The 18,160-nt window shown below is 44.0% G+C and overlaps 1 protein-coding gene across 12 annotated transcripts in view; it reads left to right on the top strand.

Moving 5' to 3' along the window:
• The first annotated feature begins 105 nt into the window (after positions 1-105).
• Positions 106-18,160, top strand: part of PIAS2 (protein inhibitor of activated STAT 2) — a 28,791-nt gene continuing 10,736 nt past the window's right edge. For 3 of the 12 annotated variants that reach the window (XR_003529784.1, XR_003529782.1, XR_003529783.1), the window contains exons 1-6: positions 113-668; positions 9,020-9,494; positions 12,057-12,141; positions 12,776-12,826; positions 12,932-13,022; positions 16,819-16,953. Coding sequence is in view for 6 of the 12 variants with exons in the window: in XM_027656144.1 (XP_027511945.1) it covers positions 486-668; positions 9,020-9,494; positions 12,057-12,141; positions 12,776-12,826; positions 12,932-13,022; positions 16,819-16,953 (1,020 nt within the window). In the remaining 6 variants the exon portion in view is untranslated. Of the gene's footprint in view, positions 669-3,370; positions 3,480-9,019; positions 9,495-12,056; positions 12,142-12,775; positions 12,827-12,931; positions 13,023-16,818; positions 16,954-18,160 lie in introns of those variants that run through there. The other 9 variants (XM_027656148.1, XM_027656147.1, XM_027656150.1 and 6 more) reach the window with 6 other exon arrangements.

Here is an 18,160-nt window from a genome sequence, read left to right as displayed (position 1 = left end):
CTATCAGCAGCTGGTTCAGAAGCACAGGAGGAGTTTGAGGAGGTATAATGTAGATAAGAGTAATTGCTGCATGGCTGAGAACAGCTGTAGACTGATGGTTTTGATTCATTTTGGTTTGTTGTTTTGGGGGTTTTTTTTTAACTTTTTATTTTTAACTGTCTGCAGAGTTTGTGGAAGGCTGGGAGGGTTTGTTTGGATGCTCAGATGTCTTTCAGTAGTTAACACAGCTGGGGGAACAGACAGTGCTTGTGTTGACATACCATTCATAGTGCTAGAAAGATTACTAGAAAAAGTTGAAAACAGATGGATTGTTTTTCCCTAATAAGCCTCAGTTTAGGGGGCGGGATGCTTAGCACCTATAGGCTGCCTTCTTGCCCCAATTATAGCCTATTGGGGAAAAAAAATATAAAAAACTCCTGTGATAACCTGTCAGATGGGGTTGTGAACTGAATGCCTTGGGGAAGGGCAGGTTTCCTGCTCCTTGGATGGCTGCTGATGAGAAGAGTGCTGGGGCCTGCCCTGCAGGCCCAAAACGGGAGAGCCTGCAGAATGGTTTAGAAGCTGCAGCAACACGTCACCAGAGGAGAAGGAGGAGGGGAAGCAGGTGGTATCGGAAGAGTCAGTGCAAGAAGAAGCATCAGAACCTGGAAGGATGTCAGAGACTTGAGGTAGGTTTCTTAAAAGTTTGGAGGAAAGGAAAATGTTGGAGTGGTTGAAATTTTGGTAAGATGGTCTGGTAACTGGGGAGTGCAAGCCTAGAGTTGATCTGTGTGAGGAATTTTGATAAAAGAGTAGGATTTTTGAAGAAGCAGAGCAAGAGGGGAGACTGATTCTTGTTACTGTAAAAGCAGAAGAGGGAGATTTGACAGAAATTTCAGTGTGGAGATAATGGAATGGGAGAGGGTATGACTGTGGCCTATGCTTTTGTGAAGTAGGGACCTAAGAAAAAACTTGAGGACCAAAAGTATAGTTGTTTTATTTGGTGTTGGGTGGTTTTTTTGGTTCGTGTTTTTCTTTTTTGTTGTTGTTGTTTTTTGTTTTTGTTTTGTTTGTTTGGGGTTTTTTTTGAGGATAAAGGCTCCAGAGATGTGTAACAGAAGGGTTGCGAGGAAAAGGTGGAAGAAAACAAAATACAATGAAGGAACTCTAAGAAAAAAATTAGGATAAGCTACTATGTAAACTCTTATTCCCTTATGCATGTGAGGTGTTAAAACATAAACCATATTGTTAGCTCTTATCCCAGCAGATATCGAGGATGGGATTAATGGGAATATTGAAAGATGTGGTTATGAAGTGAGAGGTGAATGTACACGAGAAAAGAAATGCCTGACTCGGATGTGACCTTGAACATTGTTGTCTCTCCCAGTGTCCTTGCAGGAAGGAACCTGTGAGGATGTGCAAAAAGGACGAGAAAGCTCTGGTCTGGTTTAATGATCTCAGAGAGCCTAACCTACAGCTTGCCCCTTTAGTCTAGTATTGAATTGCAGGGAAAAACAAGCATTTGATGGACTTGGGAGTTGAACTTGTACAACGGTGTGGCAGATGGCATGTCTTATTAGCCTGTGAATTCTTGGTTTTGACTAACAAAAGGGTCTTGAAATTACTAAAGTCCATATGTTTAAACCTTCAAGGATATGGGTGTCCTACGACCAAGCACAGAACCAGTTTATGCAGAGGACTAAATATCTGTACCTATGGTCAAAAACTTTAGCACAGCTAAAGGTTTATTTTAGAGTAGCTGACAGTAAATAAAAAGGAAAGCCTGCTTCAGAAAGCTATTGCAAAATTACCACTAGTAATGGTAATTATTGAGTTTCCTGGTGTCCAGGTCTTGTAGCAGTATTAAGTGTCCATAGCTGGTGTGTATGGTAGAGATCAGTATCCTCTAGAAAAGCTCAGCTATTTGTTCCCAAAATTGTCTGCCAGCATCCCCCCCAGCAGAGCAGCCTGGCCCCTTGACCTGCTAGTTACTGTTGTAGTCACTGCTTTGAATCTGTCAATTGTGCTGAAACAGCTGCCTTTTGGTTCATATGACCAAATATGTCTTGCATTTCAGACCTCCTTTCTCTTCCAGTGTCTCTTCATTTTCTTGTTGGGGTTGGTTTGGCTGCTTGCCTGTTTGTTGGCCAAGTCTTTGCTATTTTTTATTGCAATAAATTGGTTGTTTGGTTTAACGGCCCAGTTGCCAACGAAACTGAATATTGTGACTAGGTAATTATTGTGACTAGATAATGATCTTTGGCTGCTTTTGAAAACAATATTCTCAGCTGCACCTCGATGTTTATTTTTCTGTAAATGTCTCAACATTTCCCTTGCAGCGGGAAACCCATTATCCAGTTTTTGAAGCTTACTGCTGGTGACATTTTCCCTTCATTTTTTATTAATAAAACGTGCTGCATCATCATTATAACACAAATTATGAGAGAGTGCTCTTGATTGGGTGGATAAACTGAGAAAGCTGTAAAATCATAACCTTTCCATTTAATCCACTTCAATCGCAATACCGGGTTATTTTTTATTTATTATTTCTGTGATTTGCTGTTTTTCTTTTTGTAACAGAACAATTCTGTTGAAGAGCTGAGTGTTAATCCTGGAGGGGAAGGGAGCACGGCAGGTGTGTCCATTTCTGGGCTCCTCAGTACAAGAAAGACTGGAGAGAGTCCAGTGAAGGGCGCAGAGATGATTACGAGTCTCCTCTGATGAGCAGAGAGTAACTGCAGGAGCTGCACCTGTTTAGTCTAGAAAACTGAGAGGGCATAAGTAATGCACATAAACATCTCAAAGGTGGGTGTCAGAGCACGGTGCCAGACTCTTTTCAGTGGCGCTCAGCGACAGGATGTGGAGCAGTGGCCGTAAACTACAACACAGGAAGCTTCACCTCAACACAAGGAATAACTTCTTCATGTTGAGGGTGGCAGAGCAGTGGAACAGCTGCCCAGGGTGGGCGTGGAGTCTCCCTCTCGGGAGACATTCCAAACCCACCTGGATGCCTTCCCGTGTGACCTGCTCCTGGTGACCCTACTTTGGCGGGCGGGAGGGTGTGGACTGGATGATCTCCAGAGGTCCCTTCCAACCTTAACAATTCTGTGATCCCACCGGGATCACGTCTATGAACGGCTGGATTTCCTGCCACCCCGCAGCTGCCGCAGGAGCCCCGCGGAGTCAGGGCCGGCACTGGCAGGTGTGTCTGCGCCCCAGCGGGCCGATTCCCCTCACGGTTCCCGGTGTGTCTGTGGCACGCCGGCCCTGTCTCCCCTCATGGTTGCCGCTGTGTTTGTACCGCAGGGGGCCGGTTTCCCCCCAGGGTTCCCGGTACCGCAGCGGGCCGGTTTCCCCGCGGGTCCCCCCGCGTCCCTCCCTCCTCGCCGCCGGCCCGCCCTCCCCGTCACGTGCCGGGGGCGCGCACCGGGTGCACGATGATGGTGGCGGCGGCGTCCGGCGGCGGCGGGTAGAAAATGGCGGATTTCGAGGAGCTGCGGGTGAGGGGGAAGGAGGGGGCGAGAGGCGGCGGCGGGACAAGATGTCGGCGTGGGGGGGGTCCGCGGCTTCCCTGGGGAAGGACGGAGGGAGCGAAGCCGCCCCGGCGTCCCCGGGGGGCGGCGGGGTCTGCCCGAGGGGACCCTCCCTCTCGGTGCCCGGCTCTCCATCTCCGCCGTGCGGGCTGTGCTGCTGCTGCCACCGCCGCCGGGGGGGTTCTCCCCGCGCCTCCCGACATTTTAGAGCCGCCTCGGCCCTGCCGTGCGGCCCCGGGGCTCGCATGGCGTCTGCCGGGAGCCGAAGGGAAGGCGATGAATAACCCCCGGGTTGCTGAAAATGCTGATAGTTGTGGAATCTGTGGGAATCCGTGGACTGCTTTCCCACCGGGAAAGCTGTGCCTGCGGAGCGCGGTGTTGGCTTTTCAGACCTGTTTTATCTCCAGTTCAGTGTCTTTCATGTTGTGCTGTAGCAGATTTGTGTGTGTGTGTGACCTTTCATTTTTTAAGGTGTGTACACAAAAAGCTGACTGCACAGTTTATATTTTTCCTCCCGTTTCCTGAGCAATCCGCGGGTATCTTTGTTCGGAAGGAGGAGGTTGTTCCTTCTGCAGCATCCGCACCTGCAAAAGTGGAATTCTTCCTGGGAATTCCCCGGGCACGCCAACCCCCCACCTTGTCCCCCCGACCTAGACTTTGCTACAGAAGGAATAAAATCGGGTTAAATAGGAACCGCTGTGAGCTGGGCTTTAGTTGAGAGGAAGGTCTGAGGGCTGAGCTGATGTTGGTGCGACCAGGAGCGGGAAATGTGCTGCAATCGCCAGAGAATTTCCTACACCGAGGCTTCTTCCAGCACTAACACGGCTGGGGTGCAGCTGAGGAGCTCGCTTGTAAAAATATAATGGGAAGAACTGAGTTTCTTTGTCTGAGGACAACAGCGCTCTGTCTCAGTTTTAGGTTTAGGAATGGTTGGTTCATTTTTTCCTAAGGTAACCTTATGTTGTTTGTTTTTTATTTTTCCCTTTAAACTTGTTTGTGTTTTTGCTCGGTGTCCTCATTCATTCTCAACCCTCATTCCAAGGTGCCTCAAAGGGTTTAGCGAATGCCCCAGTGTAAACTTTGTGGCAGAGGTGACCCTTTTTCTTTTATCTCCTCCTCTTCAGGTTTAGGTTGGAGCTGTGATCCATGTTTCCCAGGGCACTGTGATGGATATCCATAAGTATTGATAGTCTCCTTCTGGGAATTAGATACCTAAATACCTTTGAAATTAACAGATAATTATTAGCAACTCACCTGAGTTGCTTGCCAGAAATAGTATAGGAGGTATGGAGGGGAAAGGGAACTGGGTTTCAGGCTGGCTGCAGGGCTGCCCTTTCATCACTCAAAAGAAGAGGTACCACTAGTTAAAAAAAAATTGTCTGAAGACATGTTTTTGATGTTCCCGTTCATCCTATTTGTAAACTGGAGTGCCTATGGGATGAATCTGTTAGCCTGGAGCTTTTCTAAATGTTCAACATACGTTTGATAATAATTCATGGCCTGTTTTGGGAAGGCTCTAGGTATTTCTTTGGAAGAGAAGGTAGCAGTCTGCCTCATGCCTGCAAGGCCTTAGCTGCCTTTTTTTTTTCATAGAGAGGATACATAGATACACCTACGGCTTAATGCTTTGGAACAGTATTTCTGCTGATTAATCATGGTTGCTAAAGTTTAGTAATAAGAAACTTCATATGACCTTCAAGTATGAATTTCAGGGGGAAAAAATGTTTCTGGAATATAAAAGTGCTTGAATTATGTAGTCTGATTTCCTTCTTTAGAGTTCTGTCAAACTACTCTTTGTGTTCATGGCGAAACATTAAAACTAAAATAGCTTTGGTCTTCTGTGTTAAAAAGGCTTTTTTATTGGGCTGTGCAGCTGTAAAGAACTTCTCTTAAGAGAAAAGTGATGGCATTTACACGACACAACTTGAATGTCTAATCTTAATTGAGTGATGTGAAAAGCATGTTAATAACTAGGCTGCAGTCTTCTGCAATACTGCTGGAACCTCAAAAGAAAATAACTTGGTAGGGTTTGTTGGAAGCAATACCTGCCTTACACCGTAATTATAAATGCTCCAAAATGTATGTTGTGTCCATAAAACTGTGTTGATGATAAGAGTGTCCGTTTTGTGTCTGTAAATGGAGTAAGAAGGTAAAATGCGTACAGAATCATAGAAATGTTTGGGTTGGAAGGGACATTCAAAGGCCATCCATTTCCACTCCCTCCTCCACAGCAGGGACACCTTCCACTATCCCAAGTTGCTCCAAGCCCTGTCCAGCCTGGCCTTGAACACTTCCAGGGATCCAGGGGCAGCCACAGCTTCTCTGGGCAACCTGTGCCAGGGCCTCACCACCCTTTCAGCCAAGAATTCCTTCCTGATATCCAATCTAACAGTGCCTTCTGGCAATGGGAAGCCATTCCCCTTGTCCCAAGTCCTTCTTCACCTCTCTTGGAGCCTGTTTAGACACTGGAAGGAGCTCTAAGGTCTCTATAGAGCATCACCTGGCTGAGCAGCATTCTCTGCCCATGCTCTGTTTGTGCTTGGGATTGCCCCCACCCAGGTGCAGCACCTTGAACTTGGCCTTGTTGAACTTCATGAGGTTTGCACATTCTCACCTCTTTTATTTCAGATTTATCAGGCAGAATTTGTTGATCAGATGAGGGGTTTTCATTTACGTGGTGGTTGTTGCCTTAAAGTGAATGTAGAATCAGCTTTAGGGGGGAAATGTTGTAAAAGCCAGTGTTTAAATACTTACAGTAAACCTTACCCTTGCAAGACTTATTTCAAAAACCTGAAATGGACAAAACTATGTGTATTTTCTTATACTCCCAGGCACCTCTAATGTGGGTGTTAATTTACAATTTTTCTGACCATGGTATTGAAGCCAGCCTGTGTCTTCTAATAAAATGAAATCCATCGTGTAGTGAAGTGCTAGTTTGTGGAATTTCCCTGTGAAATGTTAGCTGTTCTGAGGTGTGACTGACTGCACATTTCACCTTGATTAACTTGCAGGAATGCACAGAAGGCAGCAGGCAGGGTAATAGATGGTATTTTGCAATGCATGCTGTTTCCTTAATCTGTGTAAGGGATTATTTTGCTCATTTGCATTCTTATTATGGAATCCAGAATCATACTGCCTGCTTCTGAAATAAAGGAGCTGGAGTTGCTATCAGACTTCTGCAACCGTCTACAGAAGCATGCAACATCAAGTTCTCAGTAAATTCATGAATATCAGTATTTTAACACAGCTCCTCTTTCATGTGTCATAACTGTAAAGCACTATTATAGTGCTTCAAACCATTTTTTATGAATGCTGAAACACTTTTTCCTCACCCTGTTTGACTGAGAGTAAGGAAAAGTAGAAGGGGAATGCCAGGTGGAAACTAAACTTCTCCAGCAGTTTGCAAACTCCATGGAATTCTGTTTCCATCTCCTCTGGTATTATATTATTTTCCTGTTGAAAGAAGTTACTGGAATGAAATTAAGGTGACATCTGCTGTTGAGCTCTTCAGAAGTTTGGGTGAGCTGCTCAATGCCAAATGTGACTGTTTTCTCTGCCTCCTGTGTCTGTGGTGCATTTCTAGACGGGGTGTTGAGGGGAATACTTGTTTCAAGGCTGCTGTGTTAGCTCTGATCTAAATATCTGCTTGATAGAAGCATGAGTATATCCAAACAGGCTGCCTGGAAATGTTGAAATTCGTTGTCTGAATTTGTGTCTCCTCAACCATGAAGAAAGGGTGTGCCTGATGAGAGTACTACCATAGTATTTTTAGATGGCTGTTTTGATGTGCACAAATAATGTGGCCTTGAAAAGTCAGGTCCTGGCTACTTATTCCTGCTGTCTTTTAATGGCACAAGAAACGGCCACTGACAGCGGCTGGACACGAGCCCAGGTGTGCCCAGGGGGGCAAGAGGCCAATGGCCCGGGGCTGTCCCAGCCGTGGTGTGGCAGCAGGGCCAGGGCAGTGCCCTCCCTGTGCTGCCACTGCTGAGGCACCTCCAGTGCTGGGGCAGTTCTGGGCCCTCAGACAAGAGAGACATTGAGGGGCTGGAGCGTGTGCAGGGAAGGGAACGGAGCTGGGGAAGGGTCTGGAGCAGCAGGAGCGGCTGAGGGAGCTGGGGGGGCTCATCCTGGAGAAAAGGAGGCTCAGAGGGGACCTTCTGGCTCTGCAACTCCCTGACAGGAGAGGGGAGCCAGGGGTGGATTGGGCTCTGCTGCCAGGGAACAAGGGACAGGATGAGAGGAAACGGCCTCAAGTTGCATTGGGAGTGGCAATGGTGTTTAGATTGGATATCTGGGAAAATTTCTTCATGGAAACAGATGTCCAGCCTTGGCAGAGGGTGCCCAAGGCAGTGATGGAGTCCCCATCCCTGGAGAAATATAAACACTCTGTGGATGTGGCACTTGGGCACATGGGTTAATGGTGGCCTTGGCAGTGCTGGGGAATGGTTGGACTCTGATCTTAGAGAGATTTTCCCACCTTAATGATTCTGTGGTTCTAAGTTCAGTTTTCATCTGACACAATTTGGTGGTCTTACTCAAATTGTCAAAACAATTTTCACAATGTTAAGGGGAGGGAGAGGGACCAAGCAGCCGGGGCACAGGGGAAGTTTTGAGTTTTTTGGTGACTGACTCCACAGTTGAGCCGTAGTTGTGTTATAACGTCAGTTGAGATCAGATCTATGTTAGAACACATGCGTGTAAACTCTGTGTAGTAAGGATTAGGGAAGGCAAAGTCAAAACACCATAGTTCAATCCTCAAAGTCTTCCACAAGTAACTTCGATAACCGAGTGAATGGTATTATTTTCTTTGAAGAGATCTTTGTGTCACATGTTGCCAGAATGTGATACGAAAAGGCCAGGAAGATTTTTGTGACATTTGAAGAATCAATATTGTTGGCTAAACAGTCTGTGTCTATTGTATGATGTATATAGACTTTATACAGTAAGATATAATGTGACTTTTTAAAAACTCTGCCTTGCTGTGCCATCCTTTCACCAGTGAAACCTGATGTGCCTGTCTCTGTTCATGGCTGCCTTTAACACTCTGTCCAAAATAAAGGGAATTTCACAACAACCTATGCAGAAATTGAGAAATAAAGTAAGGAAGTGCTTAAAATGTGTTGGAAGACAGGTCACAGTACTGATTAATCTGATTTTGTTGTTGTTGTTGTTTGCTTGTTCTTTGAAGTGAGCCAGTTACTTTGTGTTACAGAATGTGCTTCTGCCTGTGAGTTTAAGGTAACGCTGCATGAGTTGCATTAAAGCTTTGTTAGTATTGTTTCAGTGTGGAAACAAGCCTTTGAAGTTATTAACTCAGCCAAACTCAACCTGCATCCTGGACACTTTGTTTCTTCATTTTAAACCAGATGTGCTCTTTTGTTTTGTCAGGGTGTGGGTGGTACCTAAGGTGCGATGATGGAAAGTAGATGCTTCATCATGCTCCTTGAAAAGGCCTCCTTGGGGCACTCTTGGCTCACCTGTGCTTATCTCTCTCTCCTCTCTAGAATATGGTATCAAGTTTTCGTGTTTCTGAGCTGCAAGTGTTGCTGGGGTTTGCTGGACGTAACAAAAGTGGGCGCAAACATGACCTCCTGATGAGGGCTCTGCACTTAGTGAAAAGTGGCTGCAGCCCGGCAGTTCAGATCAAAATCCGAGAACTCTATAGGCGACGGTACCCCAGGACGATCGAGGGACTTTCAGATTTATCGGCAATAAAACCCGCGGCTTTCAACTTGGACAGTAGCTCCTCTCCTGTGGAGCCTGACCTGGCCGTTTCTGGCATTCACACACTCCCTTCCACTTCGGTCACGCCTCAGTCTCCTTCCTCGCCTGTCAGGTCCGTGCTCCTGCAAGACACTAAGTCTCACTTTGAGATGCAGCAGCCGTCCCCTCCAATCCCACCCGTTCATCCCGATGTCCAGCTGAAAAGCTTACCTTTCTACGACGTGCTTGATGTGCTCATAAAACCCACGAGTCTAGGTAAGTGTTTACCACCTCTGCAGATGGCTTAATTAATGAAATAAGTGTTGCTTCTGACAGTACTGAGCCCAGACTTAAATGGCTTTTTGCTCCTGGGGAGAAGTGGCAACACCTTTCCTTTCTCGTCTTTATGCTTGCCCTCTCTGCACCACTTGTCCCCAGAAGTGCAAAGCTACGCTTCACGGAGAAAATAGTGCTCTCTTTTGTAAATGTAATATGATTTAAAGACCTTTGTCTTTTGAATATTAAATAATAGAGCCAGATAGTTTAGTTTGAAGGTACCTACAATGGTCGTCCAGCTGCCTGACCGAAAGCTGAAGAGTAATATTTAAGGGCATTGTCCAAGTGCCTTTTAAACACCGACAGGCTTGGGGCACTGACAGCCTCTCCAAAAAACCTGTTCTGGTGTTTGACCATGCTCCTGATAAAAAAATGTTCCCTGACACCTTGTCTGAACCTCCACTTTTTGGCTGAAAGATTTGGACCTGAAAACTCTGCCTGTTACAGATGAGGAATAGTTCTGTCGGGGTCAATAGGAGAAGGATTTCAGAGTCTCAGTAACTTACAAGTTGCAACAATACATTTGTCTCTTTTACCCTTATCTCACTGCAACAATTCTGCAGGCTCTGACATCTGTCACTGAAAGAGATACTTTGTGCTGGGATGTTCAGTGTTGAGCTCAGAGCGCCTAAAGGTTGTTGCCATACTGGATGTTAAAATGTGGAGTGGACCTTTGTCTTCCAAATAACCTGAAACCCAGTTTGTCTTCCTCAAGTGCCTCAGTCTTCTATGTTTAATTATTTGGAACTACATTTTCTGTCTTGAAATTCAATGTGGCTTACCTTTAAAAGGCAAAAAAAGTTCCCTAACTATTTAGTAATAAGCTGTTTGCATCCTATTAAACATTTTATTTTTGAAACTGATCATAAAGCCTTTTAGTCTGTGACTTATATTTCAGTGAGGCATATACTGATCATTGATCATACTCCAGTACCTAAAGCAGAAAACTTTACTAAGAAATGTTATTTACAGTGCCAGTTGTCACTTCTCTGTGTCTGTTGGGAACACCCTGTTAGAGGAGGGTTTAATATCTACGTGGGTATTGGTGCAATAGCTATTTTGGTGTTGGACAGCTCTGGCTTGTGCTGTCATTACCCTTGCAGAGATAACCTGTCAGTGCCACAATGTCCTGGATGAGCATAGAAATCAGATATGAAGAGTAATTGATATGCAAATAATGGGCCCTTCAGATGTTGTAGGGATATGGTAACATTGGCTGAGAATCATTCTAATCATGGACTCGTGCAAATTTGGCATCTTTTATTTAATATTTTTATATTTATGTGGATATCTTATGTTCCCAGTTACTAGACCTTGGCAACTGGGACATGGAACAAACAGTTTTTGGGGGTTTGGGAATTAAGGATTCAAATAACAAGTAGGCCAGAGAGAGTTCAGTCCACTTCACTGCAATTCTTTTAAAAGGGATGAGTGTAGGTATTGTTTTGCACTAACATGAGAGCACAAGTGTAGGTGTGTGGTTTTAACCCCCACTTAATTAAATAGCAAAATATTTCTATGGTCTTTTTGACATGTACTCAAGTATTATTTTAAAATATCAAGTGCCTCCTGTGGTGTGTATGTGCATATGTGCACAGTGTAGCTGTTTGTAACTGTTTGAAGAACTTGATGTGTGTTTGCTCCACCTGGGCTCTATTTCAAGTTTGTCTTCTTTTTTGTGTGTTTTTTCTGGGCATAGAGATATTATCTGCTCAATATTGCAGTGTCCAAGGCAGTCCAGCTCTCACAAGGATGCCTGGTTTAGTTGTGCTATTTTTGCATATGTCCTCCTTGCTGCTTATTTTAAATTGGACATGTCTAGTCTACCTTTACTTCAGGTCAAGATTTTTAAGTTTTCAAGTTGAAAGAAAGTAGAAAAGTAAAACGTGCGTACTGTTGACCTTTAATACTAAAATCTTGCTGCTTCCCATCACTGACAGACAAGTTGGACTCTGATGTGAAAGTTGTAGTTATTTATTTTTTTCTCCAGATGCTACTGATGGGTAATTCCAGACACAAAGTCTAGCTGGCTTCTCTGGCACTAGGGGTTGTGGTGTCTCTCTCCCTCCCCAAAGGTTTAGTTACCTTTAGCTGTTTCTGAATTTCCCAGCTGCCCGTTGATAACTTCTGGTACATGTTCTCTTCCTGTAGTACATTACAGGAGTTGCCAGCATCTCTGTGGTCCTCCCTATGTCAGGTATCCAGTGTAATATTTTGTTGTGTGTTTGTTTGAGCCTTCCTCCCTTGGGAGAAAGGACTGTAACACAGTTTGCCAAGCTGCTTTAGTACTGAAGTGTAACATGATGTTGAGCCATCTGAGTGTAGTTGAATGAGTGATTTGTTCCATTGCTTTCCTTGTGACAGTTACATGCAATTCAACCACAATTTGAGTACATTCAATGACTTATGCCTCATTCCAGGAAAAACTCAATTGCAGATCCTGCTTTAATCAATGACTTTAATCACTGTGGTTCAACCTCTTTTGTGTTTCTCTTTTTCTAGTACAGAGCAGTATTCAGCGATTCCAAGAGAAGTTTTTTATCTTTGCTTTAACACCTCAGCAAGTCAGAGAAATCTGTATTTCCAGGTAAGAAATGAGTGTGGCATAATGTAAGTACACTTCTGCAAAATTTCAAGAGACAGTGTGCGGGTTTTTGTTCATTTTGTTCATCACATGCTCTGTAGATGCAGAGTGATAATCCTCAAGTTATGCTGAGTTTCTGTCGTGTTTTCTTCAGAAACTACTGTGCATAGAATTTGTGTGCATTTAGGGTAAATCCTACCCCATTAAAGAGTTAACACTTACTGATTTTTAAATAATTTACCCTGTTTAGAGGGGTGGAAAGCTTCTCTTCGCTGCATGTTTCCTGTCTGCAGGAATGGAAGACTGCTTTTATCGTTTGTCCCAGGGTTCATGTTGTTGCAAGACCTGTTGGTGTAAACCAGAACAATTCATAGGTGCTTTTTCCTCTCTGGCATCATCAAACTTTATGGCTACTATAAACTCTTGATAGAGGATGCCGATACTGAAGTCCTGCATAACTTAGCAGTAGCCAAACAGAAGTGTTGCTTGTAAGATTTGTTCATAGCTCAGTAAAAGAAAAATGAGAGCAAAGTTTAGTGATGCTGGGGCAGGTGTACCAGTTCTGTCTGTGTATGACTGGAATATGAGTCCTGCTGTCTTAATGGGTACTTCTCTTTTTTTCTTCTCTTTGTCACAGGGACTTCTTGCCTGGAGGCAGGAGAGATTACACAGTCCAAGTTCAGCTAAGGTACCTTTTCTGTAGTGTTCTCTTGAAACTTCTTAATTGGCTAATGTAACATAAGTGTTTGTGGGGACACTTGAAAATGATGCTTTCTCTTTTTTGTGTACACAGGTTATGCCTAGCAGAGACAAGCTGCCCTCAAGAAGATAATTATCCTAATAGTTTGTGTATTAAAGTAAATGGGAAGCTTTTTCCATTGCCGGTAAGTGTTTGTATCATTTGTGGCTTCTTGGTGGCTTATGGGGGGGAGGTTGTGTTTCTCTGTAATGCTGGCTTTCTAAAATAATCAAGCTATTAGTCAAATAGTCAAATTCTTCTAATGTTAGGCATGTGGTTTTTACATTTGCCGTGTGAGATAGGCATTACTGCTATTAATCATGTTACAGCCACCCCATGGACTAATTGTGTTGTAGCCACCTATAGTGAACCTCATCTGTTGCAGTTAACATAACAGAATATGTGAGGAACAAACCAGTGTCTGCATGGAGAATCCTCCTCATAAGTCCTTAGACTGAGTTTATTTGAGGGTGGTATTTCTTGCTGTGTGGGCAATCTGAGTTTGTGATAGGCTTAAGTTCTTCCTTGTCACAAGGGAATGGCATCACCTTCTTGTGTGCCACTTGTACATTGCCATGCATCTGTTCTGGGTAGAGCAGAGTTAATTATGGGGATGAACAGGCACTTCTTAGGCTTTCCAGCATTTGCTGATACTGGGACAGAACAGTGTTGGCAGTCACACTTCACTGGTGTCTGATGTTGCGGTACATGGGCAGGGTCACCTGCCTGGATATATGCAGAAAGGGAAAAGCACTCTCATTCTCGAAATACCTCTGGAATAGGTTTCTCTGTTCAAGAGAACAGAGAGAAACTCTTACACAACCCACTCAGAAATAGTTCTGGAACCTATAGAAGATGGAAAAAGTCATAGTACAGAGGTGTTTTTCAGCACTGGGTTTGCAAAGATGCTGGTTGGCAGGAGAGAGTGTGAAACTTCTTTTTCAGAATGCTTGTAACCATTTTGGTGTGTCAGATGTGTTGTCCTGTATCCTCCCTCCTCCCTTATGCAGCCATGACCTTTTTTTTTTTTGTGCCTCTATGCAGCTTAAATGAGACTCTTCAGTTTCTCTTCCCCCTACTTATGTCTTCAGGGTATAAGAGGGTTTCTTTTTTATGTTTTCTGGTCAGTACTTTTTGCAAGTGCCACTTACGTTCTCTGCGATGACCTTGAGCATTTTCTCCTTTCTTTGGCAGATTGTCTTAATTTCTTGCAGCAACCAACCAAAAAGAATTGAGTCTGTTGTTATCTTGTGGACATCAATGTCTTGTTAATACAGTTTACACCCTGCTGTGCTGTGTTGTGCTCTCCATTTTGTGCGTAGCTTGTCACAGTCATGGCAGAAACTGTAGTCTTGGGTTATTGCTTTGTTTTGGATCTAAATCCTGTAGATTCTTCCTGCGTGTCATAAGATGATTCTTTCATCTGTTTAGCAGAACTTTAGGTGAGAAAGTGAAAAAAACACTGTTGTCTTGGCAACTTCCTTTCCCCTCCTCGTTCACTATGAGCTGAATGACAAATACAGTCTCAGTCTGAGTGCTTCTGCAGACATTTTTTAGTTGATGTGGTCACTGTCTGCATCCTCTCATGGTTCCTTTCTGTTGCAAGAAGAGTAAGATAACCTCTTTGCCTCAAAGACCGGCATTGTCCATCTCAGTAGTGTTGGTGTTAGGTAAATAATGAGTGATACTGGTCTCTGGTGCCAGCTTGCACAGTTCATAAGTGAGCACTGACCTGTCTTTCCCTGATGTGGCAGTTCTTGCCTCTCAGGTGTCTGTATGTTATTCTTGGTCATCTCCTTGGCTGCAGTCCTTACCAGAAGCTTCATGGAAATGCTACCAGTGTACCAGTGCTGGTTCAGGTTGTGCCAGCTCATGTTAACACAGTGTTTCTTTGTACTCCTACATCTGTGTCCTCCTCTTAGTGTTGGGTCTGAATTAAAAGGAATAAATGTAGAGCTTGCTGTGCTGGTAACAAGGATTTGATACATGTTGCATTACAGCGAGGGCTTCTCCTGTCGAAGTCTCCTGTAGGGAAGTCAAAAGATAAATTGTTTTTGTCCCAGGGGACCTCCATGGGCCACTGCAGGTCCCTTTCAAAGGCCTAAGTCCAGTAGGGCAGGGCAGGTTGGAAATGGCCAGATAGAAGAGCAGTCTTCTTTCTGTTGATAAATTTCCTGGCTATAGCAGATGATACCTGCTTTGAATAATTTGGTTCTTGGAAGAAGCATGGAAGACTTAAGGTCCAAATAATGTTGGCAGTTGCTTGCCACTGGAGTTGGCAACCTGACTAAACAGGCCATTCTGGTTGTGAAAGGCAAGCAGAGTGCTCTCAGCTCCTGGAGGATAGGAAGGGAAGGCTTCAAATTTGTTGTAGGAATTTTAGGGTGAATCTGTTCTCAAGAAAAACGTCTGTGGAAGAAAACCTCAACAAAAGCTTCACTGAAATGAGTCACGTGCAGAGTCTGTCTCTAAAAAAAGAAAAAAATTGGGAAATGTAAGGGAATTTGCATTCTTTTTCTTCTGAAAGCAGGGCAGCTTCACTGTAGGTTGGAGGCAGCAGGGTTATTTTGGCTGGTATGGTATGGGTGAAAATACCCTCCTAAATATTGCAGGAATGGTGTATTCATCCACATAAACTCATTAGTAGAGAAAGGCCTACTACAGCAAAGCAATAGGGATGTATACTCTATAAATGGCTGTAGCTGTTTTGTCTGGTTAAAGAAAAGGCAAATCATTCCATCTTTTAAATGTGAAATTGTCAGCAGTCCCCATGAGTCTGCTGCCTCTGTGTTCTGGGGTAAAGCACACGTGGTGAGGTTCCTGGTCACTCATCTGTGGTGAGCACCACTAAAGGCAGTGATTATCCTATGGTATGCTGGTCTAGTGGGTGGAAGAGGCTGTTTTTATCTCTTTCTTTTTTCTTTTTTTCTTTTTTCTTTTTTTTATTATTACTGTTTTTATTTTCAGACCTACCATGTTTCAAAGTGACTCCTTTCCTAAGCACTAGTCTGTGAATGCATGAGTTTCTCTGGGTAAAGAAATACATGTTTTTCCAACATATTCTTTCTGGGAGCATTTCTTGTATAAAACAACACTGTTTTGAACTAAATGAAGTCTGTCAGTCAGTTCTGTGCAAGACAGAGCTGCAGTCTCTTGTTGGCATCCTTCAGGTGTGGGATGAGTTTGAGGTGAGTTACTGAAGGCTGTCTGTGACCTCAGGGGAGAGATCCTCAGAGTTTCTGTTGCAGACTGGCTTGTGTTCATCGTGACAGATGCAGGGTGAGAGGAATAAGGCTGACTGCATGGTGCAGAAGTTGGAATGTGATGATCTCTAAGGTCTCTTCCAACCCAAACCACTCTGTGATTCTGTGATCTTTTACATACAGCTGATATTCCATGTACAGTCCTCCTTCGGGGGCCTTGGCAGAGGACAGGTGACACTTGTTGCTAATGGGGCCAGGTGTAGTTCATGCAAGGCAAAGCAGGTACCAAGGAGATGTGGGGCTCTTGGAACAAGACATTGTTTCTTAGATAGAATCAGTGTTTTCTCTGTGTGAAACATTGAGTTAACTCTTCATGTCATGCTGTGTTTGTCAATAAGGCTGTGTCCTTGTGATGTTCCACTCTCTCCCAGTGGGGTACAGGGCAAAAAGGATGAAGCATCAGTATAACCTTCTACTCTTCCAGTGAACTTGCCTGGTCCGAAACTGTGTTCTCTTCCACCTTTTCAGCACTTCTGTAAAACCCCTTTAAAACAAAAAATGCCTTATAGTTGTGCTTAGCTTACAGTGTTAGACTGTCAAAGACTGATATTTCTCAGAATAAATGTTGGATTTGGTCTCCAGCCTAGAGAGCCTCTAGGTTTACCTGCTTCCCATGGATCTGTTTAAAACAAGTCTGTGTCAGCAGACTTGGTAACACATTGTCTTTTCTTCCCACAGGGATATGCTCCTCCACCAAAAAATGGAATTGAACAGAAGCGACCTGGTCGTCCCTTGAATATCACATCTCTAGTTAGGCTGTCATCAGCAGTGCCAAACCAGATTTCCATTTCCTGGGCTTCTGAAATTGGAAAGGTAATCTGTGTGTTCTGTAGGGGGTGGGAAGTTTGTCTAAATAACCTCTTCTAGCATTCCTGTCCCCCTGCTGCCTGATGTGGCTGGCAAGGCACACACCAGCAAGTGTTTAGTGTTAGGTGGCTGAACTCACCATCAGTGCCAGGAAGCAAAGTTTGCTCTAAAACTGTGGCAGTTTTCAGTAGCACATGTAAGATTCACATACAGATGGAAAGACTTCCTTATGGGATTCACATTAGAAAGCTTCCTTTAAGGGTTTGCCTGAAATGCATGTCAAAAATAGCAAATTCTTTTTGTGTAAATAGTAAATCCCCCTGTGGATTTATTACGGAAAGAAAGGGAGAGTGCAAGGAATTTTTGACTTCATCCTAGGCTTAAATAATTGTTGCAACACCCTTTCAGCACTTGGCAAGTCAAAAACTACTTATTCCTTTATCTCTGACTGGCTGTGTAAATTCTGGATTCAGTTACCAAAGTAGTTTGCTGCTTAAGTTGTTCTTCAAAATCAAATTCTGTGGACTGAAGGCACCACATGTTTCAAAGTGAGACTTCAGTATAAGCTTTTATATTAAAATTTTAAAAATAAATTCCAGAGAAAGCTGATGTTCATAAAATAAATGAAGGGCAGTGCTGACATCAAAGGGTGATTTTTCTAAAACAGAGGTGGAGGGAAAGATCTAAGTTGTTGCTTCCCAATCAAAGCACAGGATCTTTAGATGACTCCAGTGCTGTGTGTGGTCTTGGCTCTCCTGCTGACTCCTGCTTTCTTTCCCCCCCGTACTGCCAAAGCATATTCTCATAGAAGCAGATGACTTGGAATGCTTGGACATCCTCCCTCTTGCCCTGAGAGGTGAAGCAAGTTCTTTGGTTTAAAGTTGGTGCCAGAACTTGTGTAGCAGCCGTTGCTTTTCATCCTCAAAGTGAGACCCTGGGGGACAGCATGGGGTGTCAGCAGCTCATGTGGTGTTGGCATGGACTGGGTTGATAGTGAAGGGCTGCTGAGCGAAGGGTTTGTAAACCCCTCAGAGCTGGGCAGACCTGAGCCTGTAGCATCCTCTCTGTAGGTAACAGACGGTTGTTCTTTAAAAAAAAAAAAAAAAAGAAAAAAAAAATCCTTGTTTCTTAGTGGTTTCACATGCAATTAGATCAATTTATCTGCTTGTCTAGGTAAGAGCTGGTTTTCCTCTACGTGGTAAAGGAAGAGCAG

This window comes from Corapipo altera, unplaced genomic scaffold (assembly GCF_003945725.1).
Source record: "Corapipo altera isolate COAL_440 unplaced genomic scaffold, ASM394572v1 61553, whole genome shotgun sequence".
Lineage (NCBI taxonomy): Eukaryota > Metazoa > Chordata > Aves > Passeriformes > Pipridae > Corapipo > Corapipo altera.
This window is presented reverse-complemented; position numbering and strand designations above follow the sequence as displayed.